The following is a 15,037-nucleotide window of genomic DNA, read 5'->3' as shown; positions in this document are numbered from 1 at the left end:
CCAGTCCTGCGTCATCTTCATCCTTCACTTTTGTTCATTTGGAGTTGGGAGTTTTTGTCATGTCTGTTCTAAAGCCCCCTTAGTTTGATTTAATAAAGACTTCTTTAGTTCACCAGTCTGATTTTGGGTTCACCTCCATCTCTTTGACCATGGATCACTTCACCGTGCTTGACAGCTGGTATGAGGTGTTTATGCTGATATGCTGTGTTTGGTTTTCTCCAAACGTGCTGCTGTGCATTATGAGCAAACATCTCCACTTTGGTCTGCTCTGTCCAAAGGACATTGTTCCAGAAGTCTTGTGGTTTGTTCAGATTAAACTTTACAAACCTAAGCTGTGCAGCCATGTTCTTTTTAGAGAGAAGAGGCTTTCTCCTGCAACTCTTCAAAACAAGCCATCCTTGTTCAGTCTTTTTCTAATTGTGCCGTCATGAACTTTAACATTTAACATGCTACCTGAGGCCTGTAGAGTCTGAGATGTAGCTCTTGGGTTTTGACCTTGGGGTGAACTTGCTGGGACGTCCACTCCTGAGAAGATTGACAGCTGTCCTGAATGTTTTCCACTTGTTAATAATTTTTCTCTCTGTAGAAGGATGGACTCCAAATTGTTTTGAAATGGCCTTATAACCCATCTCAGATTGATGGGCAGCAACAGTTGCTTCTCTATGATCATTGCTGACGTCTTTCCTCCTTGGCATTGTGTTACTACACACCTGAATGCTCCAGAGCAACAGATGGAAAAAAACTTCTGCTTTTAATGAGTTGCTGATGGTCAGTTGATCTAGTACATTTGATTCGCAGCACCTGGCTGCTACTTACCCCATTAATTCCTATGTAAGCAGTGTATATTATGTGTTGCTGTTCATCTGAGGTTATATCTACCTCATTTTAAGAGCTCGTTAGGACCATACCTTAATTTATTAATAAGATCAAGTTTTTATATAGCTTTATGTTTAAAGGTAGGGTAGGAGATCCTGGATTTTGAGTCCAGCGAAGCTGCATTTTGAAAATACACAGGTAAAAAGTCCCAACCCTTTTCTTCACTTTTCCCCCGAAGGCACGCCTCTAGAGTACATGAACGCGCACGAGCACGAAGGTGCACGAGCGCTGTTCTGACAGCAAGCATCGATCGTTGCCGTATTTAGTATTTAGTTTATGCTAACTATACGTTTAATAATGCTAGGTGCTAGCCAAGCTGGCTCTAGTTTAGCTTCCTGCCAAGCTTCGTTCACGGAGCAGGGTACGCGCACAGGGGGAAGGAGGGGGAGGGGGAGGGAGGAGCAGATTGCAGTTTGATAGACGGCATCAGTATCCAATCATTGTGAACGGTCCGTTCACAATGATTGGATACTGTTTTTCCTAGATTGTACGTTCTAGAGGCCACTAAAACTTTTCATATTTGTGTCAAAGCTTTTAATTAATTGGTTGCAATGGGGGTGTGAAGAGTATTTCAAGCAATATGTAAAAAAATGTTCCAGAAAAAGATCCCCTACCCAACCTTTAAGAATTGACTTCTTGCTTTAAAAAACTACTCTTATTTAGGATCTGATTCTGTCTGAGCTCTAAGTTGTTGTTTTTTTTTTTTTTTTAATTTAACATAGAAGCTTGATCACATTTTTAAGTTGCAGTAAAAGCAAATTTCCAAGTTTTTGTCAAAATAGATGTAAATATGTAAGTAATGAGCATCTATATAGATATAAAAGTATTTGCATTGTCATTGGGAACCCCCCCCCCCTGGCTGCTTCACGCTGTTTTGTTTGAGGAAGTCGGGGGTGGGGATTCCCAATGACGTAGCGGGGAGTGTGCTTCGGCTGTGTTTTCCGCACCGGAAACTAGTTCCCAAACCGACATGAGCAAACCAAACCTTCCGTGTAGATTTACACAGTCATTTGCACTCGATGTGAAAGTACACCACTCACACAGTAATTAGAAGGTACATCAAGTAAATTAATTCACGTTGGGCGAAATATTTCGATTGGCGACGCTGGCGACGCTAGCATGTATGTATTACCCGCAACCAAGCAGTGGTCAGTGCTGTGGGATTGGGACAATGCCTGGGTCGCCAGGAAAACGCTCCCACACACTTATTTATGTCTCGGGAATGCGGGGACACACTTAATTTGGCCTGGGGGTGGCATATCCCTTTAAGTAAACGTGTGTATTATTACACATTAAAATTAAAGTTTGATCACTGGATTTACTAAACCTGAAGGATGTGCTTGTGTGATAATTGAAAATATTTACTGTTTGAAATCATCTCAACTTGGAGAGTAATTAAAGGCGGGGTAGGGGATCTTTTTCTGGAACATTTTTTTACATATTGCTTGAAATACTCTTCACACCCCCATTGAGATCCTTCCCCAAGTGGAGGAGTTCAAGTATCTCGGGGTCTTGTTCACGAGTGAGGGACGAATGGAGCAGGAGATTGACAGGCGGATCGGTGCGGCGTCTGCAGTGATGCGGGCTCTGCACCGGCCCGTCGTGGTGAAGAAGGAGCTGAGCCAGAAGGCGAAGCTCTCGATTTACCGGTCAATCTATGTTCCTACCCTCACCTATGGTCACGAGCTGTGGGTAGTGACCGAAAGAACGAGATCGCGAATACAAGCGGCCGAAATGAGTTTCCTCCGCAGGGTGTCTGGGCTCTCCCTTAGAGATAGGGTGAGAAGCTCGGTCATCCGGGAGGGGCTCGGAGTAGAACCGCTGCTCCTCCGCATCGAGAGGAGTCAGATGAGGTGGCTCGGGCATCTGGTGAGAATGCCTCCTGGACGCCTCCCCGGTGAGGTGTTCCGGGCCCGTCCCACTGGGAGGAGGCCCCGGGGAAGACCCAGGACACGTTGGAGAGACTATGTCTCTCGGCTGGCCTGGGAACGCCTCGGGGTCCCCCCAGAAGAGCTGGAGGAAGTGGCCGGGGACAGGGACGTCTGGGTCTCTTTGCTCAAGCTGCTGCCCCCGCGACCCGATCCCCGGACCAGCGGAAGATAATGGATGGATGGATGGATGGACCCCCATTGCAACCAATTAATTAAAAGTTTTGACACAAATATGAAAAGTTTTAGTGGCCTCTAGAACGTACAATCTAGGAAAAACAGTATCCAATAATGCGCAACATGGGTCAAAAATGACCCGCATTCATTTTCTATGTTACTTCATGTATGGCTGAGGGTTTCTATGATATATCTCTGAAATAAATTAATCATTTTCTATTCCAAGTATGCAGTAAATATCTTGTTTTTGTTCAGCACAAATCTTTATTTTTATTTTCCTCTCTTATTTTATGAAGAAGCACAGCTTTGGTATTTCTACATCTAGTTTACACACATGGGTCAGACAGGACCCGCATGCATTTACCATTTCACAGCTCAGCACAGCTCCCATCAGACATCTAAGTACACTAAGTTTTGTTTTTCAATTATTACTTTAGAGATTTCGTGATGACAGTAGTGAAAGATAACATTACATTACATTATATGATGATTAAGTTTAGGTTACCTTGAGAGTGAGTACATTGTCAGAAAGTTACAAATAATTATTATTAGCTAGCTGTTGACATATTCTATTTTAGTTAGGGTTAGGGTAGGGTTATGTGTTATGTGTTATCTGTTATCATGTGTTATTTCCTGTCTTGGTTCTGTTATTTAGTTCCTGTTTTATTTTTGTAGTGGTTGTCCTCTTGTGTTCTGTTCCAAATTCACTTACTGTCTTTGTCTTTTTCCTGCTTGTTTTTGATTGCTCACACCTCTGTCTTGTTGTATTGTTTGTTCATCCCTGCCTGCTAGTGTTTTCCCCACCAATCCATGTTCTGCTCACTCCCCTCACCTGAGCTTCTCCTCCCTCTCTTCACCTGTTCTTCTTCTCCTTTGTATTTAAGTTATTTATTTTGTTGTTGCGTCATTAGTCTTCCAAAGTAAGTCTTGCCGTTCTGGTCTTTGTCTGGTAGTTGTATTTGTATTGTAGTCGTCATAGTCAAAAGTCATAGTCATAGTCATGTTTTCCCTATTTGCCTTGTTCTTCCATTTTCTGTTTTTGGATCTTGCCTATAACCCTTTTTGGTTATATTAAAGATGCTTTGTTCAAAGTCCCTCAGCCTGCAGTGTCTGCATTCGGGTCCACCTGCTTTGCCACCCCAATAACCTGACAGTATGTAGGCCTACGTGTGAAAAAATTACAAACATGTTGCAAATACTAAATAATTGTTTGGCCCCACTCACTACTAAAGTAACTACTTGAAAAGAATTAAATAGTATTAAGTTACTTTATTTTATGTCACACTTGGATGAATGGGTCATTTTTGACCCATGTGTGTAAATTCGATAATAATATAAAAACTACTTTTGCTTATAAAGTATGAAAGTAAAAATGAAAATAATGATCAGTGGTGATCAAAAACAAGATATTTAAAGAATACTTGGAATATTCAATCATAAATTAAATTGATTTCAAAAGATAGAACAAAGAGAAACTCAGCCAGCATGAAATTACCTTGGAAATGAATGCGGGTCATTTTTGACCCATGTTGTGCATTAGAGGGGGTGTGCATATGTTGCGCATCAAAGGGTTAAAGCTGGACAAATGAAAAACTTAACGGCAAACAGGATCATCACAAAACCTTACCTCACCTCAGCCTTTTCTTGAGCGGAGAATCAGCTGGCTACGCACACGGACGCGTGAGGGGGTGGGCGGAGATAGACTGATGTCAACTGTCATCATAGACCGTCCGAGCGGTGTATTCCAGGCTCGAATCAAGCGCACCGCTGATTTTTTTTTTCTCCACCAGATGCCAGATTGATCATTGAAGCCGTGTCAGAAAAGAGGCAGACTGCTAAACCGCAAAACTTAGTCAGAGAGAGCATCAAGGCCACTGTGGCCTTATGGCAGATATAATTTCCAAGGGCACAAGGCCAAAGTCGTGAAATTCCTGCCTTGGATTTTTCTAAATGTATGTGCTCCGTGTAATGTGCTGCTTGATATAGCTTTCTAGAACATGTAAATTGGATGAGAATAAATGGACTAGATTTACCCCTCTGCCATCTGATGATAAATAAAATGTCTTCAGTTTCATAATGTACTCCCTATAAACTCAAAATGTTTATCAAAAGCTGTTTTGTGTAGTTAATTGATTGGGTTAACCTCACTCTCACGTGTCATCCGTGGGCGGGATGATTATGTCCAATCAGCGCAGGAGATTGGGTTGCTGACAGGGAGATCTGGACGCAGATTGGTTACAGAGCAAAACACTCAACAGTTTCCGCCTTTTCCCGGAAGCTGACAGTCATCTGATTTTCTTTTTTTCCCGTGTTTGTTTGATAGCCAGCGTCACTGCTAGCCAACAAAACAACCGTCCCACCTTCTGTTTTCCCCATTTTTAATGATTTCCTTTTTCTTCATTTCGTCACAGAGGATAAAATAACTAATCGTCTACCTCCGAAGTCATGGACGAGACGAGTCCGCTTGTCTCTCCGCTCCGGGATTCCGGTGATTTTAGCTACTGCCCCACAGAGCCCACCAGCCCCCGGGGTGCGTTTGGAAGCACACCGGGCTCTGTGGTGCGCATCCCGGCGGGCAGTCCGGGACGCAACCGGGAGAGACAGCCGCTCCTGGATCGCGACCGTGGAAACACGCCTCGGGAACCGCACAGGAACGAATTCCCAGAAGATCCCGAGTTCAGAGAGATCATCCGAAAGGCCGAGCGAGCCATAGAGGAGGGCATATACCCGGAGAGGATCTACCAGGGCTCCAGTGGAAGCTACTTTGTCAAAGACTCACAAGGGGTAAGAGGAGCTGCTACTAACCAACATCCACCCATTACTTACTGGTATGGTTAGCTGTCTCGCCACAAATATGAAAATCTGATGTGTTGTGGGAGATGGCATGTCTGAAAGACTGACGCACAAGTGTTTTGGTAGTGTTAGTCGCTTGTAGTAGGAGAGGCCTTATCTAACTAGCCTGTGATGACTTGGCAGATAAACTGTAAGGTACACGATGAAACACAACATGTGCCTGCTTTGACCCAGATAAACATTTAAGCGGCTATTTTTTTCAAACAAATATAAAACACTACAAATATGTCAGCCAAGATGAAAGCTGTCTGCCATCTGGTAGCCCCTATGAGTCTTTCACTTAACGAAAGAACAACGCATAAAGTTTGATTTAAACAAAAAAAGTCCATAATATAAGCAGAACAATTGCTGTTTTGCTGGATTGTTTCCTTTTAGAGCTCCTCTTCCCACACTTCTTCATCTTCTGTTTACAAAGAGTCATGAAATAGGTCTGTGACCCTTTAAAGGCTTCGACAAAAAACAAAACAAAAAAAACAGCTGAGTAAACAAATAGATTTTAAAGTAAACAACAGTACAAGTCACATTTTTGTATGTTGGTTTTTTCTTTTGACCCAGTTAGCTCAGGTTGCTTAGCTCCTCCACTAAAATGCTTTAGTCACCAATGTGACTACAGCTGTGCAGGCAGGTGTCCATCATTGTGGATCCATCTGCTGAGGAAGGTATCATGTCAGCAGCCGTCTGTGCAGGCCTGCTGTCACAGTGATGTTTGACATCAGCACAGACTTAGAGATAAAACGCCTGTTAGTCGACTGTGCTAAAAACAAACCGTTAAATATGTAATAAAATAGAAGATGTTGAGCGCACGCTTCTAATTTGGTTTACAAATTGATACGCAGTGACTCAAATAAAGCAGGGAACCAACATGGGGTAGTTGTAAAAGGTTCCTTCCAGCTTAATGACAGTAAAGTTTGATCGGCACCACTGGATCCAGCTTTGACAATGTATCTTGAGCTGTGTGACAGGGAAAAAAGGAAGTGATTGTGTGGACTTTGGCTTGGATCCTCGCAGTTTTCACTTTCTATCTGTTCACCACAGGAAAGCTCAAGCCTCTTATGTGCCTCTTTCGTTACCACTTACTGGTGTTTGAAACAAAAAGAGCTATTCTGGGTGGAATAGTTGAGTTTTTTTTTGACTCCCCCCACCTCTCCAGTTTTTTAGGTTAGTCACCACTGTGCTAAGTAGTCATGTGCTACTTCTCTGAGGACATAATTCTCCTCAATGACCAAGTTTCACGTTGTAATCGGTGTGTGTGTGGGAGTGTGTGTGTGATACTAGCGTAACGTGACATGTGATTTCTGTATACAACTGTGAAATGGCACCACACCCAATATCTGTCTTCTTCTTTATCAAACTCTATGGCTGTTGGGTTTAAGGAAAAGTTTTAGTGGAGAACATGGTGAATGAGTGTAAGTTTAATCCATTTCAGTTCAAGTGCATGTGTAGGTTTTAACTCTATTAGAAGTGTAATTGAAAGCACTCTTGTATTCTAATCCCACTTTCTATTGCTCTCCTTTGAGTGCTGTAGGATTCAGTGGTATTTTCAGGCTATTAAAAGATGATGTTATCATTAAATAAAAAAAATATTCAACTTGTATGCAACCACACCTTCCTGAGCTTTTTCTTCTGTGAACCTTCTGTGAGCCTTTGTTTCTCACTTTCTTCCACTTCTTCTCCCTTCGCAGAAGATCATCGGAGTGTTCAAACCTAAAAATGAAGAGCCCTACGGCCAGCTGAATCCTAAATGGACTAAGTGGCTCCAGAAACTGTGTTGTCCCTGTTGTTTTGGCCGAGACTGTTTGGTTTTGAACCAAGGTTACCTTTCAGAGGCCGGGGCCAGCCTGGTCGATCAGAAGCTGGAGCTCAATATTGTCCCCAGGACGAAGGTATAATCACACCATGCTGCATCAACATTACAAAAGGGCTATTCCATGTCATCTCTACCATGTTTTTTTTTTTTTTTTAAAGTTTACCACTTACAGACTTGTGATTTTTAAAATAAATTCCTTAATACGTTTTTTGTGCTGGTTGAAAATGAATCTGCATGCTATGTATTAGAGCCCAAAGGGAACTATTTTTAAGTTGGAGTCACTGTTAAAGTGGGAGGGTTACTACTACTAAAATTTTCCCACATGTGGGCTAACAGCCTTTGAAGCTATTTTTTGAGCTTCTTGTGTTCCTTATTTTTTTTATCTTGCTGTAACATGGGATTGCTTCATCTGTCATTACTGCCTTCTTAGTTAACCAACACCTGTTTATCAGTCTGCATCAGCTCTGTCATTCTCCACCACCTTTACTAGTATCTCTCACTTCGATTTTGGGACTTCCTAACGATACTTTGCACGAATTTCCCTGGTACTTGATAATGTTGGTCCATGTAGCTGTACCTGCCTGCATCTTACATCCCCGCTACTATGCGCTGGAGTGTCTCGGAGGCCTCTTTGCACAGCTTGTACCCGGGGTTCTGTCTAGTGTGTCAGATGATGGCCTGTTTTGCTCTTGTACTAAGCACCTGTTCTTGTGCAGTCATGATTCTTGCCTCCTTGCCGGCTTTCCGACCAGCTTTTTCCAGGGTTAGGGTAACTGTTAATTGCAATCATTTGTTTGGCAAATAATTGTGTACTAAAATCTCATCCTCGCCATGATTGTGACCTCAACGCCACTGGTAAGACTTCTCGATAACAGCCACTTCTTGAATCTTTTGGTGAGGCATTCTGTGCAGGAGCCTGTCCATCTTTGATGGTTCTTTCTCTTCTTCATTGGATTTCAGCTGCCCGTGGCACTCACTCAGCAGATAGTGGCTCTGACACTCACTGGCCTTCCTCCCACTTAGTGTACAGCCTCATGGACTACAGCAGAGAATATATCCGTCCACTCAACAGCTCTTTCAGATATCCACCTTATATTCAAGCTGGTACTTTGTAGTGATATCTTTAGAGAATTGGTGCAGTTTCAAGTTCAAAAGCTGTGGGATGAATTAAAAAAAAAAAAAAAGGAATTGTCAGGATTTTTTTGTAGCAGCAAAATGACTTCAAATCTCAAAGTTCCACCTCTAACTTTTTTTGTCTAATTTAGGTCACAGTTTTAAATGTGTTTAAAAGTGGCTCTAACGTAACTGAAAGTTGCCCTGTAACTCCAATATTTGGTCTTTAACCAACACAAAGAAGAAAAAAAAGACTTACATACGGTAAAGTTGACATGGAATGTCCACAAAGAAAGAAGCCATTTTGCAAACAGTCCCTCTTAATCGACATTCCCGCTTCAGGTGGTGTATTTGGCGAGCGAAACATTCAACTACAGTGCCATAGACAGGGTCAAGTCTCGAGGAAAAAGGCTAGCTCTGGAGAAGGTCCCCAAAGTGGGTCAACGCTTCCACAGGATTGGACTGCCGCCCAAGGTAAACTGATAAGTTTTTACTACAGAAGTCATTTTAATTCAAATTATTTACATATAGTACAATTGAATGGTAAAGGAATATTCGCCCTTAAAAGTCCTGAAAAAATAGACTTCACTTTTATTGTTTCTAGATGTTCATTTAAGTCTGTTATTTGATATATTATTTCATTAATTTACCCCTGTTAAGTTAATCTATAAAAGGGTTTAATTGTCTTATTCACTGTTAATTACCTTTGTCTCAAATGCGCTTTTTAGATGAAGTGGAAATGAACAGATCTGCTAACACAAATCTATATTTAGCTTAGCAATGCCAAAAATACTCCAGATAAATACCAGAAATACACCAAGCTGTTGCATATTTTCTCAAACTGCTAAGCATCAAAAGAGCACGGAGAACTTCGAAAGGTTTAATAGCCTCTGCGTGACCACGGAGTCGGATTGACGCATAGCGACGGAGAAGCATACCGAGGCCTTCAAGCTGCTGCCGTGTTCTGCTTCGCTTTATGGCACGCAGCAAAGTGACGTCATGCCATGTGCGTTGTTTCTGTGTACAGTTGAGACCATAGACATAAAATTCACATTCGGGGAGTTATGATTGTTGTAGTTGGGGATATACACCTTTCTCAGTCGAAATAAATGCAATGTGGAGGCATTGGAGACCCATCCAAGATGGCGGCCGCGCTGATACGTCAGCTCCAACAGGCAGCGTCAGTCTATGAGGCATCTGCGTATATTTTGTCTATGGTTGAGATGGTCTGACTTATTTTTTCCTATTTGTTTTGAAATACTATAGTTCTGATTAAAAAATAAAATAATGAGAATAAATATACATATATAGATAGGCTATATATTCGATCCCTGATCGGGATGTAACGTCCGATTTCGATCAAGTCTGAAACCACGTGATCGGATCGGGACATCCCTAATAGTGACCACGTTAACTCCCAGAACTCGTTGACGGAGATTGGCAGAACTTTGGGGAATTTGCTGTTGTTTCATTCACTGGAAGTGGCTTTGAGTATTATGAAAAGCGCTAAATAAAACTGATCTATTAATATCATTATTGCATCCTGAAAGTAATAAGATAATTCCCAAGTGTGTCCACTGAAGCACACTAATTCATAACGAATGGAATTTATTTATTTTTTCTTCTGTTTTTTAAATACAGACATTCAAAATACACATTTTAGAGCTGTAATCATAATACAGTGAAACCGTGATATTTTTGCCTAAGGTTATCATACCGTCAAAATCTCATACCGGCCCGTGCCTAGTTGGGACTTCTGTTTCTCTGCCAACAGGTTGGCTCCTTTCAGATCTTCGTTGATGGATACAAAGATGCAGATTTCTGGCTGCGGAGGTTTGAAGCAGAGCCTTTGCCTGAGAACACCAACCGTCAGCTCCAGCTGCAGTTTGAGCGGCTTGTTGTCCTCGATTACATCATCAGGAACACAGGTAGCCACACAACGAGTATTGCTTCTGTATAAAGCTCTTGTGCTTTTTGCAGACTTGTTTTTTTTATTTTTATTTATTGGTCTGATTGGATAGATTTAGTCTGGATTTGTGTCTTCTTTTATTATCTAGACAGAGGAAATGACAACTGGTTGCTGAAATATGACTATCCAATGGATGCTGTTGGAAATAAGGTGAGAAAGCTACATAATTGTCTTTAACTTTATTTGGTTTAAATGCTGATCCCATGACACACTTTTCTGTAATTTCTATAACATCCTTTGGTCAGAATACCACAGAAGGACGGTATAGTCGCTCCCTTTTCATCCATGTATTTACACTTCTATTCACATTGACATGTTTTAGGCATGTAGTGACCCGCTCACTACACTCCACCCCTCTCTTCCATAGGGTCTGCCTCTAATGAGATCAGCAATACTCAATAACCAATAAGCATATTATTATCATGTCACAATTGGCCAAGAGGTGGAGTACGCACACACAAAGTGTGGAGTAATTTCCTTCTGGTGTATGTTTAATTTTCAGTGGGTTGGGGTGTAAAAGAACAAATAACTTGAAAAACAAATGGCAAAAGAACATAAGTAGAATTGCAGGCAACATTCATCCATCCATGAAACACGACTCTGAACTGAACTTTCAGAGGACCTCTTTTCCAGTCCTTATATACTCCTCCTACAAGAACAAACCGTGAGAATTATTGATCAAACTGTGAAATTAATATTTATCTGCCCAACATCACAACAAATCCAATCATTGCAATTGCTCTGACATAGAAATGTTTACAATTCCTTTGTGCAAGGGTTCAGAAAACAACTCACTGAAACCATGACAATTTCCCCTATATTCCCATCAAAATGGTCCACTCTGTAGGTCAACTATTGTGTTTGTGCTATCCACTTCCTGTTTGTCAGTCTGAACCTTCAAACCTGTTGCCACCAGTAGTGGTACACACTCACACGTAGGTGAAATAATAGTCTTAGGTACTTGTGTATTCAGACTGATGTGCAACGGCTTGCCCCGTCACATATCTTATGACAGTAAACCAAGCTCAGACTACCACAATTAAACTAAAACAATTGACTGCCAGTTGCAGTTTGGCTACTCACAGTTGATGCTGATCCATCTTTTAGGCACGGTCACGTGTCAATATTTCAACTGGCCCAGCTTGTTAAAACACAGCTCCCCAACCGTCCAGCTGGTTAATCACTGAAAAATCCCATAGTAACTCCTCTGTCATATCTCTGTTCCATAAACCCTGGGTTTCGCTGTCTGTCCATTGCTGTTTTTTTTTTTTAAAGTTTGTAGAAGCTAATGTTAGGCAATGTTGCTGATATAAAGCAGAGTAAGGATAAGGCATTGATAGGTTATCTATTTTTAAGTTAAGCTGGTTATATAACTGCTGAAGAAAAAGAAAGCAAAATACCCTCAACGTCCCACTTGAAAGCCAGTCAGTGCAGCTTGATTTAAACTTGGAAGTTGGGTGGAAATAAAGATATGTAGGTAAATGTTCATCTCTGACGAAGTGCCAAGGTTGTGTTTTTTCTAAGTTAGGAGTAAGTCATGTCTTATGAATCCAAAGTACATGCACCAAAGTGTATATTGTCCCCTTTAATTGCTTCAGCTCCACGGTCTGATGCCTACTCCGCTACATGTGCTGCAGATTGTACCAAGTGTGTTAACAAGGAAGTTTCTTTTTCAGTGTAATGTAATGTTAAAACACAGACATACCACTACGTTACAAGCTAATTAAGAAATGAGTTAGGCTCTAATTAATGTTGGCTTCATACATACGGTATCATGCATGCTGTTTCATGATTAATTGGGAAACTTATTGTTTTTGTGTTATTTTTACGTCGTGTATCTCTCCAGGACACTGACTGGGTGGTAGTAAAGGATCCCATCATTAAGTTGGCAGCTATAGACAACGGCCTCGCCTTTCCCCTTAAGCACCCTGACTCCTGGAGAGCTTGTAAGCACTTGCACTCTTGAATTTATGAATAATCAGTGCTCGGATCGAGATTGCATTTAAAGAGAAAAACAGCTTCTGTTTTTTTGCATCCAGCAAAATGTCTGTTTCTGTTCCTTGCGTTTCACTTCTTTTCTGCAACAAAAACAGTTTTTTTTTTTTTTTTTTTTTAGTTTTTTTTTTTAATGCATTCAGTCAGTGTTTATAGCTGCCCAGGTATTTAAAAAGTAATAAACATAACTTTTAAGGAATGATTATGTTGTATGATCACCAGACCCCTTCTACTGGGCATGGCTGCCTCAAGCCAAAGTTCCTTTCTCCCAGGAAATCAGAGAGCTAGTCATACCAAAACTGTCGGACCCAAACTTCATCAAAGACCTAGAAGAGGACCTCTACGAGCTATTTAAGGCAAGGAAAGCTTCATCATTGACATAGAGGTGGAGAGTGATGAGGAGTCATGTGAATGGGAGGAATAGACCATCAGAGGTTGAAACAAGGGAAAATGCCAATACGAGGACAATGTCTTGTTTCTATAAACATAAACAACATGCATGTATTTTTTATTTTCTGCTGCATCTCACAGAAAGATCCCGGTTTCGACAGGGGACAGTTTCACAAACAAGTAGCTGTTATGAGGGGGCAGGTAAGTTTATTCCTTGCTAAAATTCTTTACCTGAAATCTTAAAGCTACACACTGAAAGAGAGTGTCTTCCGTTTTCTTTCAGCAGTTTATCATGCAACTGTTCTTCCTGATTCACCCTCAGATGAATGATTGTGTTCTGACAAACCTCTCCCTTTCTGTGAAAAGATTTTGAACTTGTGCCAAGCCGTGAAGGACGGTAAAACACCCCTCCAGTTGGTTCAGATGCCCCCAGTCATCGTCGAAACGGCTAGAGCACCTCAGAGAGCAAACAGCGAGTCCTATACGCAGAGTTTCCAGAGCAGAAGACCCTTCTTCACCTGGTGGTAGGAAGAGGAGCAGCGAAGCAGAAGGCGAGAAACAGCAGGAAGCTGGAGCATCTGTGTGCGAATAGAGGAGAAGACAGAATCTGAGAGCACAGGTTTTTGTCCTGGAAATGATCCTCACCCCATCTCCCCTCCTCATGGATATTTTGGTACAGAGGGCGAGTTAGTGGGTGCAGAGATGAGGCTAAAAGAGGAAGGATTTCACAGCATATCCTCCCTGTTTGCTTCTGTGCCTTGTGTGAATATGATTGATAAATTTAGGTGATGAAGATTCTGTGCTCTCCTGAGAGGGATATCGGTGGGATGACATTTCTGTGCACCCCTGGGTGCATATTGTTCATTCACGTACACATGCGTGCCAGTCAGAGGCCTCTCATATGTTTGTTTAACGATGGGCGGGGGTTTGCATTCCATATTTTGTTTTATTTTGTTTTCTTTTGTCACACCTCTTTGCCTTTTTTAATACTCACATGCATATTCCCTCACACAGTAAAAAAAAACAACAGGCTGGTGAAAGCAGTGCCACCAGATCAGCATTTTGTGAGAAGTGTTTATTCTGGTTTCGTGTTACAAATTTAGGAAGTGAGCCCTGAGTGGCATGTATGTCGTCGCACATCGAACACAAGCCATGTGAACTGGTTTCACGTTATTCATTGCCCTTCTAAAGATTAGGATCTACAAGTCATTTGTGAATAAACTGCAAAGCCTGAGGTACTTTTGGTCAAAGCTTTTAAAATAAAAAACGTATGAGTAGTTCACCAAATTTTGTCTTCGCCCATAGAAGAGTTTTTTTGTCGTGGGTTCAGAAGACAAAAACCTCTGCATCTGAAACTAAGCAGAGGAGGCTCCCACCAGCTACCGTTTTTTCTTTTTTTGGCCATGTTGATTTCTGTTCATTTTCTGGCTCCTGGGTGGACCCGAGTAAACAAAGAAGTAACCTCCTGCTGTACTGATCTGATCTATGACATGAAATCTATTATGACAATGCACTGTATAATTTGTATGTAATATTTAATGATAGATTATAATTAAAACATATTCAATTAATATAGTTGTTGCTGTGTTCTGTTGCTGCTTTTTTCAAGCAAAACACATCTTTAGAGCTGCTGTTATCAATATTTATCAATCACAAATCAACCAAATTATTTTCTACTGATAAATGAGTCCCACCTCTGCAAATCCAAAGGTAGTTTTAACCCAACTCTGCACTTTCTTTCAGTTTGTGCATTTTTCTCTGATCGTTTTAGTTTGGTTTTTTTTTGTTTTTTTTGTCTGGTTCCCTCTTCACTGCTCTCAGCACTCATTTTCCTGTATTGATTAATAATCAAAATGCTTTGATTAAACCCAAATTAACTCATGAACAAGGTTGTAAATCTAGCACCTTGTAAGTTGTTCACACAGCAAA

At 41.3% G+C, this 15,037-nt stretch overlaps 1 protein-coding gene across 1 annotated transcript; it reads left to right on the top strand.

Moving 5' to 3' along the window:
* The first annotated feature begins 5,257 nt into the window (after positions 1-5,257).
* On the top strand, positions 5,258-14,679 carry pi4k2a (phosphatidylinositol 4-kinase type 2 alpha). Its single transcript, XM_075463573.1, has 9 exons — positions 5,258-5,765; positions 7,517-7,717; positions 9,097-9,228; positions 10,529-10,682; positions 10,812-10,873; positions 12,570-12,669; positions 12,941-13,074; positions 13,250-13,309; positions 13,475-14,679. The coding sequence occupies exons 1-9, from the start codon at positions 5,427-5,429 to the stop codon at positions 13,634-13,636; spliced, it is 1,344 nt and encodes a 447-aa protein (XP_075319688.1). The 5' UTR covers positions 5,258-5,426; the 3' UTR covers positions 13,637-14,679.
* The last annotated feature ends 358 nt before the right edge of the window (positions 14,680-15,037 follow it).

Source organism: Odontesthes bonariensis, chromosome 4 (assembly GCF_027942865.1).
Source record: "Odontesthes bonariensis isolate fOdoBon6 chromosome 4, fOdoBon6.hap1, whole genome shotgun sequence".
NCBI classification, from domain to species: domain Eukaryota; kingdom Metazoa; phylum Chordata; class Actinopteri; order Atheriniformes; family Atherinopsidae; genus Odontesthes; species Odontesthes bonariensis.
The sequence above is the reverse complement of the archived record's forward strand: the minus strand, read 5'-3'. Positions and strand labels throughout refer to the sequence as shown.